The sequence below is a fragment of the Anneissia japonica genome, unplaced genomic scaffold, assembly GCF_011630105.1.
Source record: "Anneissia japonica isolate Jap-2015-1 unplaced genomic scaffold, ASM1163010v1 scaffold119_len492752_cov174, whole genome shotgun sequence".
NCBI lineage: Eukaryota > Metazoa > Echinodermata > Crinoidea > Comatulida > Comatulidae > Anneissia > Anneissia japonica.
The window spans coordinates 378,621-399,853 of record NW_022730737.1 but is presented as its reverse complement, the minus strand read 5'-3'; the positions used below and the strand labels follow the sequence as shown (position 1 = coordinate 399,853).

Genomic DNA, 21,233 nt, shown 5'->3' with positions numbered 1-21,233 from the left:
AAATTAACAAAAAAAGAAAATGTTGTAATTCAAATCATGAATAACAGGATAGTATAAATAACACAAATTTATAAGAAATAAACCAAGATTTTATCAGGAAATTCGCCGACATTTTCCATTTAGTTATCATTTGGTGATATTCCGTTATAATCGTATGCTTGATACGATCATAACGGAATATCATCAAATATTAGTATTATCATGCTTGTCGCCAATCTATGGCTGGGAACTGCATTTTTTTTTATGAAATATTAAATTCATCAGAAGTTTTAAATAATCAAAAATGTCTTTACCCCTTGTCGTTTTCTTTGGATACACCGGACGTCCCAGACAAAACAAATTAGATGGTTTCACTTATTTTTATTATTTTTATTTTATTACTTCACGACAGCATCAAACACATCGGAGACGCTGAGCAAGGTAAATAAATGTAATGTCTATAAAGTATTCTTATACAAGTAAGAACAAATTAACTCAGGAAAAGGTAAAAATGACAATGTTGTGATGCGAGTTTGCGTCAGGAAAATATCATAGGAGTGATGTTTCGCACTACCTGACGTGTTATCGTACCGAATACTCAGTACCTCCCCAAATACTTGTTGAATGTATGCACCTATAATTTTTAACTGTTCTAGGCCTACGTAAAAATGTTGGTAAACAACAGAAAATACCGATTTATTTGATGGTGAGAAAAAGCTCCTTAACAGAGGTGATGAATGAACAAACAAAAAAATTAGTGGAGTGGTGGTTAATAAAGAGATTAACAAATGTTGAAGGTGTAGGGTCAAGGTCACAAAAAGTCAAATTTTGAGGGTTTTTACATTATTATTCCGGTACCCAGGCAGAGGGCGGAGGTATGCACTAAATGGTCTGACTGCTCTAGTTAGTTAATAGGCCTATACATCACAGACATGATTATTTTTAATATCATTCTAAATAATAATTTTTAAAAAGACCGTGACAATTTGGTGATATTCATTCGTTCTTAATTTTCGTTTATACTTATTTACATATTATATAATACAGTACGAGACGCCATTGCAAGTTTAAAATAGCAATGGGTGAATTCTAATCGGAATGACATCTACAGTGAAACAGATCGTAATTTATGCATGCATTAAGGCCTGACCAAGTCATCAAATCAACTTCTTGGCCTGATCAACAAACATCGTCAGCCAAATTGTCTGTTCTCTAATTTAACTACTTTACCGTTGATTTTGCTGTAGCTTTTGTCCCTGTACCATGCCCGGGAACCTTTAATAAGCCGACATTAATTATGATGCAATAATGAAATAATAACTGACACTAATTTTTGTTTTTACATTATTATTTCGGTACCCAGGCAGAGGGCGGAGGTATGCACTAAATGGTCTGACTGCTAGTTAGCTAATAGGCCTATACATCACAGACATGATTATTTTTAATATCATTCTAAATAATAATTTTTAAAAAGACCGTGACAATTTGGTGATATTCATTCGTTCTTAATTTTCGTTTATACTTATTTTCATATTATATAATACAGTATGGGACGCCATTGCAAGTTTTAAATAGCAATGGGGGAATTCTAATCGGAATGACATCTACAGTGAAACAGATCGAAATTTATGCATGCATTAAAGCCTGACCAAGTCATAAATCAACTTCTTGGCCTGATCAACAAACATGGTCAGCCAAATTGTCTTTTCTCTAATTAAACGACTTTACCGCTGATTTTGCTGTAGCTTAGCCCGGGAACCTTTAATAAGCCGACATTAATTATGATGCAATAATGAAATAATAACTGACACTAATTTTTGTTCGTGCAATCTAAGCCATTTTAGAGAACACACTAAATAATTAAAGCAGACTTTCACACATGAAAATGTAATTTTTATTGTGATTTATTGGAAAAAGTACGAGATTTCACATATATAGCTTGAGATTTGACCTGAATGCATGATTCTCACTCCAGGTGCGTACACAAGTTACACAGATTAATGCAGATTAAAGTGAAGTAGTGATTCCAAGCTGGAATCAATTGGCCATAAAGGTTCTCGGTCAGGGTACAGGGACAAAGTTAAATTAGAGACAATTTATATATATATTAATAATATATATTATTTATATATATATATATTATTTATATACATATATATTTTATATTATATATATATATATTATATATATACATATATATATATATATATATTGAAAGTACGATGTATAAACTATATAATAATGCATTAGTAATTAATGTTCCTGCCCCGAAGCGCCCGTCGGGGTATAGCACTATGGAATACTTCAGTAAAAATTAAAAATTGTACAATACTCGATTTCATAAATAAGTTCGCGCCCACGTAGTTAGACAGGAGATGGCTTTAGTCTGGATTTATATGTGTCAAGGGCCCCAACGGTACCCTCGAACCAGAGTCCCTCGGAACCTAATTACACCACTGTCTATCTGGCTATCCATCTATCTATCTATGCATTAACTATCTATCCATCATAATTTATACCGCGTTATTTCCAAGGGATTCGAGTAGGGAGTATCGCTTTCAATGTAAAAACAAAAGTGAAATCGACTCTGGTTCTGCTTTGTCGAAAACATATTAATAAAAATAAAAATAACTTGAGCACACTTCGATAGTTTATAGCTCCGACTACATCATAATTCTTCCCTGCATAAAATTTTCACGCATCTTTTCCTTTAGAAAACAAAATATTTTAAGAATGAAAACATAATATTAACCTCGACCCTGATTTAAACTCTTGACAAAACGAACAAAGCAAACGCAATAACCAATTAGACAACGAATGCGTTATTGTCACCAAATTGGCATACATTTTTCAGTGCCTCAATAAATATAAAGAGCATGGCCGTTTGGCGATGGTGTTATTAATGACACCGACAAAAAATATATCGGTATGTTTATGTCAAAAACGTATGAATAATTTTCATATTTCCCTTTGAGATGTCAAAATATTTTGACTGTTATTGTCTTCTAACTTTGTATTTTTACATAAAATTTGTAAGTTTAAATAGTTTATTTAACTTATTAAATCACTATCGGGTTTTTTTTTTTAGATAATGCCTACTTGTGAAAACTCAAACATTACTTTGGACCAAACATCAGATTCTGTTGAACTTGTTCTCTCTGCATCACGTTACATCTTGGTCATCATTGGAATCTTTGCCAACTTAACCGTGATCATTGTGTTTATCAACTGCAAAACTTATAAAAAGTGCTTCACTTATCTCTTAGTATTCCAACAGGCATGTATTGATTTGATGGGATGCTGCCTGTACCTCATTTTCTACAACTATCGTGTACCTGACGGTGAAAATGGCATTGTTTATTGCAAATGCAGAACTGTGTTCTGGGTATTTGCATCGGCCTCAATCTTCAATCTTGTCTATATATCTGTAGAGAGGTACATCGCAGTTGTGCATCCATTGAAGTATTGGATAAGAGAAAAAAGAAAGACTAAAACGGTCTTTAAGCTGTGTGTTCCGTGGTTAGTCGCCATACTTGTAATATTTCAGTTGGCCATTCATTTTGTCCCTGATACTTTAAGTCCAGGTAATTGCAGGTTTTGTTACAGCAGCGAAACCGTGCGGGTAATCTCCGGTGGCTCGATTTTCCTATTGAATTATATAATTCCCGTTGTTGTTATGACATTTTGCTACCGTCGTGTTTACGTCACGATGCAGAAACGTCCTGAGGTACGAAAACATTTGCGCAATAATTCTAGCTCTGCACAGACCGACCGCTCAGATGACAACGAAACAGGGGACAAGGACTTCAAAGTAGAAAATCCGAAACAAAAATTTACTCACTATAGTAAGAATCAAACTAATTTCATAATAACTATGGCAGTTACTACGCTCGTGTTTGCTATCAGCATCTCACCACTTTTAATATTGTATGTCGTTTATATTCTGTGCGACTGTTTTGATTACGACAGACATCCTTTAAGACAAGCGACACACATATCGTTCGTATGGGGTCTAGTTGCTAACCCGTTTGTATATGCATTTAAATTCAATACATATATATATATATATATATGTATATATATATATATATATATATAATGATAATTGATTATCAATAATTATGTCAAAGAAAAGTCTGATTAGCAAATGAAACTAAAAGAAGATACCAATGTATTACGAATAAAGATAACAGGCAAGAAGGGTTGAATACTCACAGAGATATATTACTCAAAGGAATTCCTACATTAAAACTTGTAAACAGAATTTAACTAAAGATATTGAAGGATTGGAAAAACTTAAAGATAAATATGATAAGATGTTTAAAGTACTGAGAAATCTGCAAAAATGGCATGGTAAATTGATCATTAGAAATGGAGAGGAAATAATTGTTACTAAAAAAATCAAATCAAAATTGTAATGGAGTGTTTCAGAGACATTTAACTAAGTTCAACAAGGAAGGGAAAATAGATGTAAGTAGTTGCGAGATGAAAATAAAAATAGCTCTGGGTTTGATAAATTTATATGTATGCTCCTAAAGAAGACATTGTCGTCGGGGTGTTTACCCATGTTCATAAAGCAATTAGCGCGCCACACTCGTTCAGAAATTCTAGATTGGCATATAAAGATCCATATGTAATAAGAGTCTTACAATAAATGACATTGGGTGTGATGAATTCTCCGCTGAAGGGATAAGTACAGTACATAGGTGTTTAAATGTTACAGAAGCGTGCAATAAGATAAACCGAACAAGAGAGTGCCAAGTGAAATTAGACAAGACATCATTATCCTTTTTACAGAAACTATGAAAAAAAGAGAGCTGTCAAAAATCTTTAGACCAGTCGTTCAACTATGTACTTTACGTGAAGTATTAGCTATAGGCCTATGTCTGATAAATAGGATGTAAACTCAGAAAGAAATTTCCTCTCTCACAAGTTGCATACAGTAAGGGTAAAAGCACCATTCAACAAGTGCTGATCTGAAAAGAGGATCATGACATGAGCGGGACGTTTGGAACGGTTATCAGGAAAAAAAGTATTACCATTGTTGCCATTGATTCCGATAAACTAAGCTTTTTTTAAGAAAAATACCTTTTGAAGAAGTTCAATTGAAGGTTATAATTGGCAAAGAGACAAGGAACACAAAGTATCCACAAGGACGTATAAGTTTCAAGAATCGGTATCACGAGTAATGTCACAAGATGCATGACGTTCTATAATGATAATGCACATAGAAACTATTTTTGCCCTGAGACACAATTCCACTACGATACAATAATAACCATGTCACCTCATTTTCGCGCGATGTCCAGACGTTATGTTATTCCAACTATTATGTCAATGATTTTCCTAATAATTATGTTAGTAAATTATTAAAAGTGGTAATGCTTGCTGACGATACCAGTGTGTTCTATAGTAACAAAGGCATACGCCAAACGTACAATATTATGAAAAGTGAACTTTCAAATTGATCTAAATGGCTTAAAGTCAATAAACTAACTGTTAATAGTAAAAGAAATAAACAAATATATATTTTTTTAGAAGTAGAAATAAACCGTATAATCCTTCATTATGTAATTTATCTTTTTATCAAACGAATATTGAAGAAACAGATATTACAAAGTTTCTTGGAGTATACATCTATTGTCATTTAAGCTTTGTTCACATCAAATTTATTGTTTGTTACTAAAGAGTACTGCGAAGCCTCCTGTTCAAAACCAACGGAAATGGGAAATTTTGATGGAGACTGAATTGGATACACACTTGGCGCAGTAAACTCAAAAATGATAAGATAATGTAATTAGGCAATTGAACTTTAAGTTACTTCACATGATTGTACCTACAAGAAAATTATTATTTAAATATAAGATTGTTAATGATAATCGGTGTATTGAATACAATGTACTGGATGATGAATTACATTATTTTTTTAATGTAAAGAAGCAAGAGTAATGTGGAATTTTATTAATTATAGATTTAAATTAAAAACACCAGTGTCCTTTCATAACATTGTACTAGGTACAGGCAACATGTTTTTAGATGATATCTGTAGTCTTAGAGCATTCTGTATATACAAGGCACGAACGTTAAAACACATTGGTAAATGGAAGCTTAATTCCACTGCCACCTTATTTTCAGTAGAGTATTTTAACAGAAAGTTATTAAATAAAATTAAAAATAAAAAAAAATTAAAATGGCATTATGGAGTTATGTGTATATAGATAACTTCATTTATAGGGCTAATTTGCTTATTGTGTAAGTGTGGGTATTGAACATATGGTATAGGTATAGCCCATAAGTATGTGTATGTGAAAATTTACATGAGTATTTATGGAGGTATGTTGACATATGCCTAGGATTTCTGATTAATATTTGATTAATGTAAGCTACTCGTCATCCTGCCATGTATGCGAGTACAATGTATATGTATGTATGTATGTATATTATTTATATTAAAAGAGGTTAGTAGAACATAATCGGGAAAATGGGAAAAATATACATATAAAAGGAACCATTGAAAACATATGTTAAAAGTCTTACTTACTATGAAAATAACCATAAAGAAATAATAGCCATCACGATGGACTGATCCCTTTTAAAGAAAAGTGATTTTTATCTCTGTAAATACTCTGTAAATATTTCACAGTACACATAAAACCTATTAATTGTTCACAATATTGGTAACATTGCTAAAAAGATTGACAAAACCGCTTCATTCTACGTTCCAATATACTAAATACAGGGGCGGATGGATGCATTATGAACAATAAAATGTATAATTAGTAATATTTAGGTAATTCTTAAACATCTTTACAATGAATCATAAGAACTTCCATATACAGTACTATTTTCGTGATGATTGGTGAGGCCATAGACATATAGCTCACATCCACTTTCTGGTTTCCACATAATTTCGTGACTTAATTTGACTATTAAAAGCCTATTCGAATAAAACCCAATGTATTCTATTATTTGGTTATTTTTGGTATGAAACTGAAACGTTTTATTAACCTCTACGGCACTAGTCTTTTTACCACAGTTCTGTGAATTCATTATTTCTGTGACAGTCTTTTGAAGTGTGTAAAGCTCCATTTTATCCCATACATAGTCAAAATATTGGAGGGATGATACAATGGACCATCCCCCTTGTCAAATATTGGGGGGATATATCCCCCATCCCCGGGATCTACGCCTATGTGCGTATCATATTGTATCATATGAGAGTTCAATTTCCGGGCATAACGTTTCTCACCTTATCTCTAGCCATGGTGGGGCTGAGGTAGTGTTGACTCTCATGCTCCCCTACTGCCAAATCCTGCATCCACCCCAGAATTACAATTCACAGATCGTTGATTCTTACTAATCTACACAGACTACTGACATTTAAAAAGAAAGCATTGAGGGCTTTGCATAAAAAAACATTTTCTGCACCTCTTAATGCCTCTTTTTACTTCATCAAAAACAATTAACATTATATTGTTGATTTTTTTTAAAACAAATATTGCAATAATTACTTAAGAAGAAATATACAAATAATTTTTAATGAATTATATAGAACTACTAAAGCAGTACATAATCATCATACTAGATACCACGATAGTTTGTATATTTCAAAATAGAGAACAAATACAGGTCAAGAACTTACCTTATACACAGGCCCAAAATCTCGAATAGCTTTCCCTAAATACTGGCTTAACAAATACTATATTTGTGATAACATTTTAATTTTCTTTTAAAATTTGACCTTTACTGAATTTCAAAGCTAGTATTTTAAATGTGGAGAGCCTCTTAACTGTTTTATGTATAACATTTATTTTAGCAATCCTGATTCGTTGATTTACATTAATAGCAAAATAAATTACATGATACAATATGATACGCACATAGGCGTAGATCCCGGGGATGGGGGATATATCCCACCAATATTTGACAAGGGGGGATGGTCCATTGTATCATCCCCCCCAATATTTTGACTATGTATGGGATAAAATGAAGCTTTACACACTTCAAAAGACTGTCACAGAAATAATGAATTCACAGAACTGTGGTAAAAAGACTAGTGCCGTAAAGGTTGATAAAACGTTTTAGTTTCATACCAAAAATAACCAAATAATAGAATACATTGGGTTTTATTCGAATAGGCTTTTAATAGTCAAATTAAGTCACGAAATTATGTGGAAACCAGAAAGTGGATGTGAGCTATATGTCTATAGCCTCACCAATCATCACGAAAATAGTACTGTATATGGAAGTTCTTATGATTCATTGTAAAGATGTTTAAGAATCACCTAAATATTACTAATTATACAGGTTGAATATTATAGTAAATCTAGTTGTATTATATTATAGAAAACTAGTTACTACGACTACTAGCTAAAGCCCGACTTGAAACACACAGTGAGAGTTTACGTGACTTCTGCTAGTTAGTGGGGTGGGTGGAGGGGTCATCCATATTTTCTATTCGTCCTAGCTGTGTAACTAAAAAAACTTGCGGAACCCATGCAGAGTTATCTCGGGGTGCACGGGGAGCTCTAAACGAATAAACCTTTTCAAAAGAAGCACATGACCGCACAATATCCTGTATATGTATGTTTTCTTATTTTATTGTATAACCAGTGCAACAGAAAATAAAATGTATTTTATTACGGCAGACATTGCGTTATAGACCTCATAGAAAAGAAAATGTTGTTTGTTATCTTGATCCGTTTTGTGAGTACAGTACACGGTAGGCCCTACTTTCCTATATACTTGCAAAAGAACAACATTGAGGGGTAGTTTATCCTTGTTCATTTTACTGTATTACTTCCTTGTGACATCAACAAACGCATCTGGGACGTAAAGCAAGGTAATTAAAATTGTTAATTATAATGTATTCTTATAAAAGTAAGAACAAATTAACAAAAAAAAAGGGGGAAAATGTAATTCAAATCATGAATAACAGGATAGTATAAATAACACAAATTTATAAGAAATAAACCAAGATTTATTTTTATCAGGAAATTCGTGGACATTTTCCTTTTAGTTATCATTTGATGATATTCTGTTATAATTGTAGCTTGATACGATTATAATGGAATATCATATCATCATATATTAGTATTATGCTTGTCGCCAATCTATGGCTGGGAATTGCACTTTATCAAATATTGAATTAATGAGAAGTTTTAAATAAACAAACATGGCTTTACCCCTTGTCGTATTCTTTGGATACACCAGACGTCCCTGACAATACAAATTACATGGTTTCACTTATTTTTATTATTTTTATTTTATTACTTCACGACAGCATCAAACGCATCGGAGACGCTGAGCAAGGTAAATAAATGTAATGTAATAAAAAAAAAAATTATAAAGTATTCTTATACAAGTAAGAACAAATTAACCCAGGAAAAGGTAAAAATTACAATGTTGTGAGTTTGCGTCAGGAAAATATCATAGGAGTGATATTTCGCCCTACCTGACGTGTTATCGTACCGAATACTCAGTACGTCCCCAAATACTTGTTGAATGTAGGCACCTATCATTTTTAACTGTTCTAGGCCTACGTAAAAATGTTGGTAAACAACAGAAAATACCGATTTTGATGGTGAGAAAAAGCTCCATAACAGAGGTGATGAATGAACCAATATAAAAATTAGTGGCAGGCCCGTATCCAGGGGGGGTTTATGGTTTGGGAGAACTTCCTTTTCTAGCAAACCCCCCCCCCCATTTTCTGGCGAACCATACTCTTCAAATTTTCCAAATAAGTCCTCCAACCCAACTAATGCACTGCAACACCCACCCAGACAAAGACCTTTTCAAACATATCTGCTTTTATAGCATTATTTAAACCCATAAAGCATAAAAAATCTCCTTGCTTTGGGGGTTTCGCCGACCCCACCGGGGATTCGACCATGGACCTCACGCCCAGAAAACCCCCCTTGGAAGAACCTGGCTACGGGCCTAAGTGGAGTGGTGGGTAATAAAGAGATTAACAAATGTTGAAGGTGAACAAACAGTCAAATGTTGAGGGTTTTTAAATTTTTATTTCGGTATCCAGGCAGAGGGCGGAGGTATACACTAAATGGTCTGACTGCTCTAGTTAGTTAATAGGCCTATACATCACAGACATGATTATTTTTAATATCATTTTAAATAATAATTTTTAAAAAAGACCGTGACAATTTGGTGATATTCATTCGTTCTTAATTTTCATTTATACTTATTTACATATTATATAATACAGTATGGGGCGCCATTGCAAGTTTAAAATAGCAATGGGTGAATTCTAATTAAGAACGACATCTACAGTGAAACAGATCGTAATTTATGCATGCATTAAAGCCTGACCAAGTCATCGCTTGTGTCCTTGGGCAAGGCACTTTATCTACGGTTGCCTCTCTCCACCCAGGAGTACAAGTGGGTACCTGATAGGTTTCAACACAACCTGCGCTGATTACTAGCTGCAATTTATGGAATGCTAATATAATTTCATTTACTAATTTAATTTGGTGTTTCAATGTGTTTCATATGTGTTTGATCCAATGACCGGGGTAGTAATGTGAAGCGCTATATAAGAACGACATATTTTTATTATTATTATTATTATTATTATTATTATTATTATTATTATTATTATTATTATTATTATTATTATTATTGTTATTGTTATTGTTATTATTATTATTATTATTATTATTATTATTATTATTATTATTATTATTATTATCGCATTTAATGTAAAAACAAAAGTGAAAGCGACTCTGGTTCTGCTTTGCCGAAAACATATTAATAATAATAAAAATAACTTGAGCACACTCCAATAGTTTATAGCTCCACCTACATTATCATTCTTTCCTGCATAAAATTGTCACGCATCTTTTCCTTTTGAAAACAAAATATTTTAAGAATGAAAACAGAATATCAACCTCGACCCTGATTTAAACTCTTGACAAAGCGAAAAAGCAAACGTCATAACCAATTAGACCACGAATGCGTTATTGTCACCAAATTGGCATACTTTTTGCATTGGCCATGACGAACCATTACAGAAAGTTTTTGCATTTATCATTTTATTTTATATTTCCCTTTAAATAATCCTCATATTCCCATCCTGCTCCGGATCGTCACCAAAATTAAATAATTCCTTCCTTGGAACATGACAAACAATTCTACAAAGTTTCATTCAGATCAATTGTTATGTTTTGAGATAATATAGGTCTGGGACGTTCATACTTTAAATGACCCCCTAATCCACATCCAAATCTAGGTCGTTTAAAAATGTAGTCAGCTAACTTTTCCAGAAAGAAAGTTTAATTTAGATCAGTTGATCATTTTTGAGATATCTGGTCTGGGACGTTTTTCTTTAAATGTACATCGGATCGTCTAAAAAAAATATTCATTTCTTCTTTGGAACACACTAAACTATTTTTTAAAATTTCATTGATCGGTTTTTGAGAAATGTATGTCTGGGATGTAAGGATTTTAAATCCGTCCCCCCCCCCCCCCCCCCCCCCCCCCCAATGATTATCAATAATTATGTCAAAGAAAAGTCTGATTGGCAAATGAAACTAAAAGAAGATACCAATGTACTGTATGTACGAATAAAGATAACAGGAAAGAAGGTTTGCATACTCAGAGATATGTTACTCAAAGGAATTCCTACAATAAAACTTGTAGTGAAAGAACAGAATTTAATTTAAGATATTGAAGGATTAGAAAAATTATAAAAAGATAAACATGATAACATGTTTAAAGAAGTGAGAAATCTGCAAAAATGGCATGGTAAAATGATCATTAGAGATGGAGAGGAAATAATTGTTACTAAAAAAATCAAATCGAAATTGTAATGGAGTGTTTCAGAGACATTTAACTAAGTTCAACAAGGAAGGAAAAATAAATGAAAGTAGTTGCGAGATGAAAATAAAAATAGCTCTGGGTTGGATGAATTCATATGTACGCTCCTAAGACATTGTCTACGGGGTGTTTACCCATGTTCATAAAGCAATTAGCGCGCCACACTCGTTCAGAAATTCTAGATTTGCATATAAAGATCCATATGTAATAAGAGTATTATAATAAATGACATTGGGTGTGATGAAGTCTCCACTGAAGGGATAAGTACAGTACAGAAGTGTTTAAATGTTACGGAAGCGTGCAATAAGATAAACCGAAAAAGAGAGTGGCAAGTGAAATTAGACAAGACATCATTATCCCTTTTACATAAACTATGAAAAAAAGAGAGCTGTTAAAAATTTTTAGACCAGTCGTTCAACTATGTACTTTACGTGAAGTATCTGCTATAGGCCTATGTCTAATAAATAGGATTTAAACTCAGAAAGAAATTTCCTCTCTCACAAGTTGCATACAGTAAGGGTAGAAGCACCATTCAACAAGTGCTGATCTGAAAAGAGGATCATGACATGAGCGGGACGTTTGGAATGGTTATCAGGAAAAAAAATTATTATCATTGTTGCCATTGATTTCGATAAACTAAGCTTTTTTTAAAAAAAAAAGTACCTTTTGAAGAAGTTCAATTGAAGGTTATAATTGGCAAAGAGACAAGGAACCCAAAGTATCCACAAGGACGTATAAGTTTCAAGAATCGGTATCACGAGTAATGTCACAAGATGCATGACGTTCTCATAATGATAATGCACATAGAAACTATTTTTGCCCTGAGACACAATTCCACTACGATACAATAATAACCATGTCACCTCATTTTCGCGCGATGTCCAAACGTTATGTTATTCCAACTATTATATCAATGATTTTCCTAATAATTATGTTAGTAAATCATTAAAAGTGGTAATACTTGCTGACGATACCAGTGTGTTCTATAATAACAAAGGCATACGCCAAACGTACAATATTATGAAAAGTGAACTTTCAAAATTATCTAAATGGCTTAAAGTCAGTAAACTAAATGTTAATAGTAAAAAATAAAACAAGTATATATTTTTTTAGAAGTAGAAATAAACCGTATAAGCTTTCTATGTAATTTATCTTTTTATCAAACGAATATTGAAGAAACAGATATTACAAAATTTCTTGGAGTATACATCTATTGTTATTTAAACTTTGTTCTCATCAAATTTATTGTTTGTTACTAAAGAGTACTGCGAAGCCTCCTGTTCAAACCCAACGGAAATGGGAAATTTTGCTGGAGACTGAAAACAGAGAATGGATACACATCTGGCGCAGTAAACCCAAAAATAATAAGGATAATGTAATTGAACTTTAAGTTACTTCACATGATTGTACCTACAAGAAAATTATTATTTAAATATAAGATTGTTAATGATAATCGGTGTATTGAATGCAATGTACTGGATGATGAATTACATTTTTTTATGTAAAGAAGCAAGAGTAATGTGGAATATTATTTATTATAAATTTAAATTAAAAACACCAGTGTCCTTTTATAACATTGTACTAGGTACAGGCAACAGATTTTTAGATGATATATGTAGTCTTAGAGCATTCTGTATATACAAAGCTCGAACACATTTGTAAATGGAAGCTTAATTCCACTGCCACCTTATTTTCAGTAGAGTATTTTAACAGAAAGTTATTAAATAAAATTTAAAATGTAAAAAAGAAAAATTAAAATGGCATTATGGAGTTATGTGTATATAGATAACTTCTTCATTTATAGGGCTAATATGCTTATTGTGTAAGTGTGGGTATTCCATATATAGGTATAGCCCATAGGTATGTGTATGTGAATATTAACGTGAGTGTTGATGTATGGAGGTATGTTGACATATGCCTAGGATTTCCGATTAATATTTGATTATTGTAAGCTACTTGTCATCCTGTCATGTATGCGAGTACAATGTATGTATGTATGTATGTATATTATTTATATTAAAAGAGGTTAGTAGAACATAATCGGGAAAATGGGAAAAATATACATATAAAAGTAACGCATTGAAAACATATGTTAAAAGTCTTACATTACTATGAAAATAACCATAAAGAAATAATAGTTAGCCATCACGATGGACTGACCCCTTTTAAAGAAAAGTGATTTTTATCTCTGTAAATACTCTGTAATATTTCACAGTACACATAAAACCTATAAATTGGAAATTATGTAATGACGAAATGTGAGAAGAAATTAAAGTGGGGTAAACCCTAAAAAGACAAAAAAAAAACTTTGTTCACAATATTGGTAACATTGCTAAAAAGATTGACAAAACCTCTTTATTCTACGTTCCAATATACCAAATAAAGGGGCGGATGGATGCAGGAGGGGGAGGGGGTGAAGGCAGTATGAGAGTTCAATTTCCGGGCATAACTTTTCTCACCTTATCCCTAACCATGGTGGGGCTGAGGTGGTGTTGACTCTCATGCTTCCCCTACTGCCAAATCCTGCATCCACCCCAGAATTACAATTTACAGATCGTTGATTCTTACTAATCTACACAGACTACTGAAATTTTAAAAGAAAGCATTTAGGGCTTTGCATAAAAACATTTTCTGCACCTCTTAATGCCTCTTTTACTTCATCAAAAACAATTAACATTATATTGTTGATTTTTTGGAAAACAAATATTGCAATAATTACTTAAGAAAAAATATACAAATTATTTTTAATGAATTATTTAGAGCTACTAAAACTGTACATAATCATCATACTACAAACCACGATAGTTTGTATATTTCAAAATAGAGAACAAATACAGGTCAAGAACGTATCTCATACACAGGCCCAAAATCTCGAATAGGTTTCCCTAAATACTGGCATAACAAATACTATATTTGTGATAACATTTTAATTTTCTTTTAAAATTTGACCTTTACTGAATTTCAAAGCTAGTATTTTGAGTGTGGAGAGCCTCTTAACTGTTTTATGTATAACATTTATTTTAGCAATCCTGATTCGTTGATTTACATTAAAAGCAAAATAAATTACATGATACAATATGATACGCAGCCAAACACATTTAGTACAACATGAGCTGGTTCTACCTGGTTTTACGATACGTCTCGTCTTGTAACAACCATCTAAATTAAATGCAAAAATGTTGTCTATCCCATCTTTTCCCACTCCCAGCTATATGCGCCATACTCCTCCATTGTCATCCACCTCATTTTAGTACAACGGTTTGCAACCTATGGGTCGTGACCCAGTGTTTGGGTAGCATAATCTCTTCAGATCGTAAAAACTTTACTTAACACGAACGAAGATAAACGAAATCAAATTACAGTAAACGAAAGTGCAATTAAATTGTGACAAGTGCTTCAATACTTTTTTATGGGTGCGTTATCACAGTTTCATGTTTAAAATAATACTCTTAAAACATTTGTACTTCAGGTATGACAACTTTAATGTCTTAGTTTTGTTCATTTCAATGTGTTAGGCTTTTAGCTTCAAATTATATTGAGAAAACATTTTTTTAAATTAATGTAGGACTATCTGTCTTCGCATAACCAATAAATCTGGCAGCACTAGGAATTTATAATAAAAAATGTCTGTTAATCATTAACTTTTTAAAATTTTTAACTTATTTAAAAATTTGATAACTTGCGTTTATGAGTAATTCAAAGTTATATTTTTATTTCTATGGCTTTTACATAGTGATTTTGTGGGTAATAATATCTTTTAATCAATCCACTAAAGAATCAATTGGGTGGTTCTTCCCGCTATCCCTCGTTTTAATCACTTCGGGCTCGATGGTTCGCGTAAGAGTGCTTGACATATAATTTGGGTCGTGGGCTAAAAAGGTTGCGGAACGGGGTTTTAGTATAAATGGTTCAACTATTTCAATTGCGTTTGAATAAGAAATTGGGAATTAAAACCCAACTTTTAAATAAACACTATTATACAAATTCATGACTAAACTTTTCAAAAGAAACACATCATTGTTGTACAATGGTCTATGCTTTTTATGGTGAATAATCAGTGCAACAGTTTTCTTTATGTAAAAAGAAATCAAAATATGTTTTTTTATATTTACCCAAGATAAAAAAACACACATTCTAGATATCCCCATGAAATCTGTACAATGACTGCTCATGGGGTAGTAAAAGCAAAATTTAAATTGCAATATTTAAAAATTATCCTAAAAAGAAAAAGAACAATTAGCTAGACTTTTTGATCAGGGGTTTAGAGAAGATATTAACATTTCAAAGAGGTGGGGGCAGGTTTTAGAAAGGCCACACCCATGATCTCAGTCCCACCACAGTTGGGACTGAATTTATAAAACTCTTAGTCTTTTTTTCAAAAGTGTCTTATTTTGACAGTGTTGCTGACGTTCAGTCTTAAATACATAAATACATCAAATAGGAGAGAATAGCACATTCACAATGATTGGAACTGAGGCAAAAAAGAATCAATGATGTAACAGAATATTCCCATAAATTTCATTCTCAGACTCAAAATATTTATTCTAAATTTTAAAATTGACATCATGTCGTTCAATTCATAATTAGGTGAAATAGGTTTGTGTGCATTTGGAGGGTGATCTAGGTGAGTACCAGGTGAGTACCAGGCGTGTCAACACCCACCTCACCATGCATCAAGTTTAGGATTGAGTATAAAATAAGGATGAAGCAACTCTATATTCATGAAAATTGCACTCCAGAAAGTTTCAAATGGTTTCATAATCGTCTTATTTTAATACACAATAATTATTTTTTTTTATTTTGAAAATATTAATAGAATCTTTTAGGAAATTTAATGAAATTATTAAATTTAATAAGCGTTTCTTTTGAAAGTTTTAAAGACTGATATTTGTGCAAACAGCATATCCTAGAAGGATATGAATGAATTAGCACGATTCCGAGATTATCCAGGCCAAATATTGAGGATTGCAATATAGAATACATTAGATATGCCTGAAATATCTACAGCTTAAAACATATCACGAATACCATAGAAAGCAGTTGACTTAATAACTCCTGGAAATAAAAACTCTCTCCAGACAACATTCTGGTTATTTCCTAGTCTAGTCTGTTTGGGGCCAGAATAATGGTCACTCGTGAGTGTTAATATGTATTTAGTTGTTGGCATATAGGGCTTACATAAATGCCAAGAAATAAATTTTTAATGTTCATTCCTTGTTATTTTTCCATACTTAATCCTCACTTTGATTTTTAGGGGGTTAATTTTACCAGGGGTATGCAACCCCCCCCCCCCCCCCACACTTCTGTCTGCCCCATTTGGCTACGGGACTGGATATAAGGAAACTAAATAGATGTGAAGTTGGAAAACAAGGTAAAATGTTTGATGTAGTGAGAAATCTACAGAAACACTATAGTAAAATTTTCGTCATTAGAGTTAATGAGGAAATAATTGTTAATAAAAAAGATCAAGTCAAAATTTAATAGAGTATTTCAGAGACATTACACTGAGGCTAACGAAGAAGGGAGTTGATAAGTGTCATAAAGATGTATTAAAATCATTGCTGAAGCGTTCAATGAGGTGACTAGAACAGGAAAGTGGCCTATTGAAATTGTTTTGTTTTCGCAAGTATACGTTTCCTCTTCCGTCTACTTGTCATCTACGGTACTTGTCTTTGAGCTGTTAAGTTACACTTCTTTCATAAGCTGAAACAGTTTAATTTGTATATTTAAGTACGGTATTAATTTAAAATTACAAAAAAAAACAGTTAAATAATATATTTTGCTGTATTATTTATAAGGATTTTTGTTGAAAAACGTCTGTAAATCAGCAATTTTTTTTCGATTCGTCTCTGGTTGGAACTTAATAACTTATTTAATCTTTTTAAATCAACTATTCAATATATTTCATTGAATTTTTAAAGTATTTTTTTAGCACACAGTGTATCTGTATAATTTACGTAATAAGAGTACTGTTGTAAAGCTTGCTTTCTAATACCATGATCTTTGGATCAATTTCTGAGATAGCATGAATTTTCTGACATTTTCTTTTTAAAGCTGAGCTGTTCAGACAGAAAATGTATCACGATTACACTTTTAAGCAAAACAAAAATTCTTTATCAATCGTTTGATTCGATTATTACTATAAAATTTAAATTAACTAGAGCAGACGGTTAAGTTCCTCCCATGTATTCTCATGATATGTTCTCATAAATCTACGGAAAGAGATTCGAACATACGTTAGTAGGCACACAATGACATTAAGGATGCCAGCCTATTAAAGATTTTACTTTTTTGTGTAGGTAATTTCTGAGCCGATGGTCCCCGAACCTAATTAAATCGTCCATGATGATAAAAATGTTTTCCGATTGATGAAATTGACATCTAAATCAGTACATAGATATGACATAAAAATCCTTTTTATGTCATATAAACCAAAACCAAATCATTACCAAATAAACCAAACCATTACCAAATAAGTAATCCGTGGCAATCTTTTTAGGCAAAAAGCTACCTAAAACGACTCGAATTATTTAACTCTTTGCTGCAACCATACGAACGTTATGTCCTCAATAGCCTTTTTACTTTCATACGATCTGCTTTGACCATACCCATTTATTTTTTTTAAAAAACTTAGTTTAATCAGCAATGGGAAGCTAATAATAATAATGAATATTATAGACAAAGAATATATTCCAATTCTAAGGTGATGCTTGTCCATTTTATTCACTAAAAATCTTGTATTTGTAGACCTGTTTATACTGTTTTTACAGAAATGTTATTAAAGCCTAACATCATTTTCCCGACAATTTTTCTTGTGACCTGATTTAAGCTCCTTTTAATTATCGAATGTGAATGGAATTACTTTCTGATGTTTTTGTTTAATATAAACATAATTTTACGTTCGTTCGGTGCGGGGAACACACCTTTATTAATTCATTTGGTCCATCGAAAATAAAAATTATTACAAAACATTTGTCTTCATAATAGATATAAATAACGACCAACCTCTCGTCTAGCTTTAAACATATGATGTTCTTTTTGGTATACCAAACACATTTTTGCAGAAATAGTATGAGGTACTTAATATGTACTGTTGTCATCAACACCCAAAACTTCTGAGCCATACAACAAAATAGGTACGACCGTGGCATCAAAAAGCTTCATTTTAAAATCTACATTGACATAGTTAATAACGTTACAAAACTTTTTTCTTTTTGATACCACGTTCTGCCTAGGTAACAAGTGTGTTGATGACGACAGATAAGATTCCCAAAAACTAATGTTAACACCTAGGCAACTATAATATGGAGAAACTTCCACTTTTACTCCATTAAAACCCATATATTTTATTCTCTTTAACAATTTCATCATTCCTAATTACCATAGCTCATTTTTAACGGAATATAAGTTCACACAAATTACAGTATTCATTTAGAAGGTTTAGCATCCTCTGCATATCTCGAGGTGAATCTGCAAGAAGAATAAACATCATCATATCAGCATAGAGAAGACATGATCTATTAAATTTAAAAACTTTTGTTTTTGTTTTAAATCAACTAATTTATTTATAAATATTAAACAAGAATACGAGATAAATAAAACCTTGCATGAGACCGGCAACGCATTTGAAAAAAATGTCTGTACTCATTTGCAGCTCTAACGCAGGGCAATAATAACATCATAATAATTTCAAGTACCGCTGCATATACCGCTAATATATACCATAGACAATCAATTACTGTACATAGAAGGCTTTTTGAAAATTTATAAAAATGTAGCAAACACCATGTCCCCGCCCCCCTTTTTTTTGGGGGGGAGGGGGTATTCAAAGTGCGAGATAGCACAGAATTTATTAGGATCTGAAGTACAACTTTTTTATAGATAAAAACCAATAATAATATTACCCATTTTCCATTTATTCTGAATTATTCCAGTTGAGAGTATTAAATTCAAAAAAATGATATATAACAGGCCCGTAGCCGGGGTGGGGGTTTATGGTTCGGGCGAACCCCCCTGTTTTCTAGCGAACCCCCTCGAATTTTTGAATAAGTCCCACTCGGACGAAATATCTGTTTTCAAATTAGGCCCTACCCAGCATTAAATATCAAAATTTAGCACTAATTCATTATTTGGTCATCCGTTTTTAAATTGTAGAAATTGATACAAGCCTACATTCATAGAATAGGCCTATCTCAGCTCTAGAAGTTCGGAGATTTAAATTGAACGCAACTCCAGCAAACCATGACTTTACGATGGCTCACATAAGGATGGCAAACATCGATAAAAACCCGGCTGCCGTCTCACCTTTCACTGGCCTTTGGCTGAATGTTTGTAAGAAATGTACCAACCGGTCGCCGTCTACCTAGAGTAAATGGTGCCACCAAACGAAGCTAAAGTTTTGCGACTTAATCAACCAATGCAGATAAAGTTTTGCGACTTAATCACCTGATTGTGGATTGTGTGGTTAATAAATTCCATAGCCACACTGTCCATAGCGCACACTAAACTATGTGCTGATGGAGCACTTTTGGGAAATTGAATCTCCTTTTTTCCATTCCAAACAAAATATTATTCATAAATCAACATGGTCCATCTCAGTCATCATAGCCAGTCACAAAATTAGGCTATGAAGTTTGTTTTCAACAGCAGACACACACAACAGAACGGAGTGCGTCAATCGGAGTTTGTTATTTTTTAGTGATAAAGAATTATAACGTAGAATAACTGACTTTTTTCGTTTGCTGTTGCAAAGAAGAAAACGACAGATAGTCCTTTAAGGTGATTACAAAATCAATTAGCCTAGCCTAGATGTTGACTAGCTAGGTTCGCTCCTCGTTCATTTAGTGACAGAATTATACTCCGACGACAACAAACTAGTGTAGGCCTAGGCCTAAATACAGTAGGACGTACTACTTGGCCTAGGCTTTTGGTGTAAAAGTTAAAGTGCATGTACAGGATGCGCCATAGGCCTATATTTAAAAAAATGTCAGTAGTAATGGCAATATTTGTAGAATATATGTAGTGAAATAGTAGGCCTACTATTATTTTCAGTGTATGAAATAAGAGTAAAGAAGAAGTAGTAGAACAAGAAGTATAGGAAGAGGAAGAAGAAGAAGAAGAAGAAGAAGAAGAATAGCCTTTTTTTGTTTTATAATAATAAATGTGTTGAGTATATTGATATTGATTATGCGATGAGGGTTTTCTTTTATGTTTTTCGGTGTGATTTAAACATGCCAATTCTCAGAAAATATTTAATTATAATTATATTACCACCTTTTTATTACATTTTTTTTTTCAAAACATAACTGCTTTTATAACATTATATAGACCCATTAAACACAAAAAAAACTGCTCTGGATTCGGGGGCGACCCCACCGTGGCCCTTAGGCAGGCCCTGGATCCCACACCTGTCTCTTATACAC

General features: G+C 32.6%; 1 protein-coding gene across 1 annotated transcript; it reads left to right on the top strand.

Moving 5' to 3' along the window:
• Positions 1–369: 369 nt before the first annotated feature.
• On the top strand, positions 370–4,024 carry LOC117114995 (D(1A) dopamine receptor-like; the record flags this gene model as incomplete). The annotated part of the gene is made up of 2 exons (XM_033258627.1): positions 370–420; positions 3,068–4,024. A coding segment is annotated over exon 2 (954 nt), but the record flags the coding sequence as incomplete, so codon positions are not given.
• Positions 4,025–21,233: the final 17,209 nt, after the last annotated feature.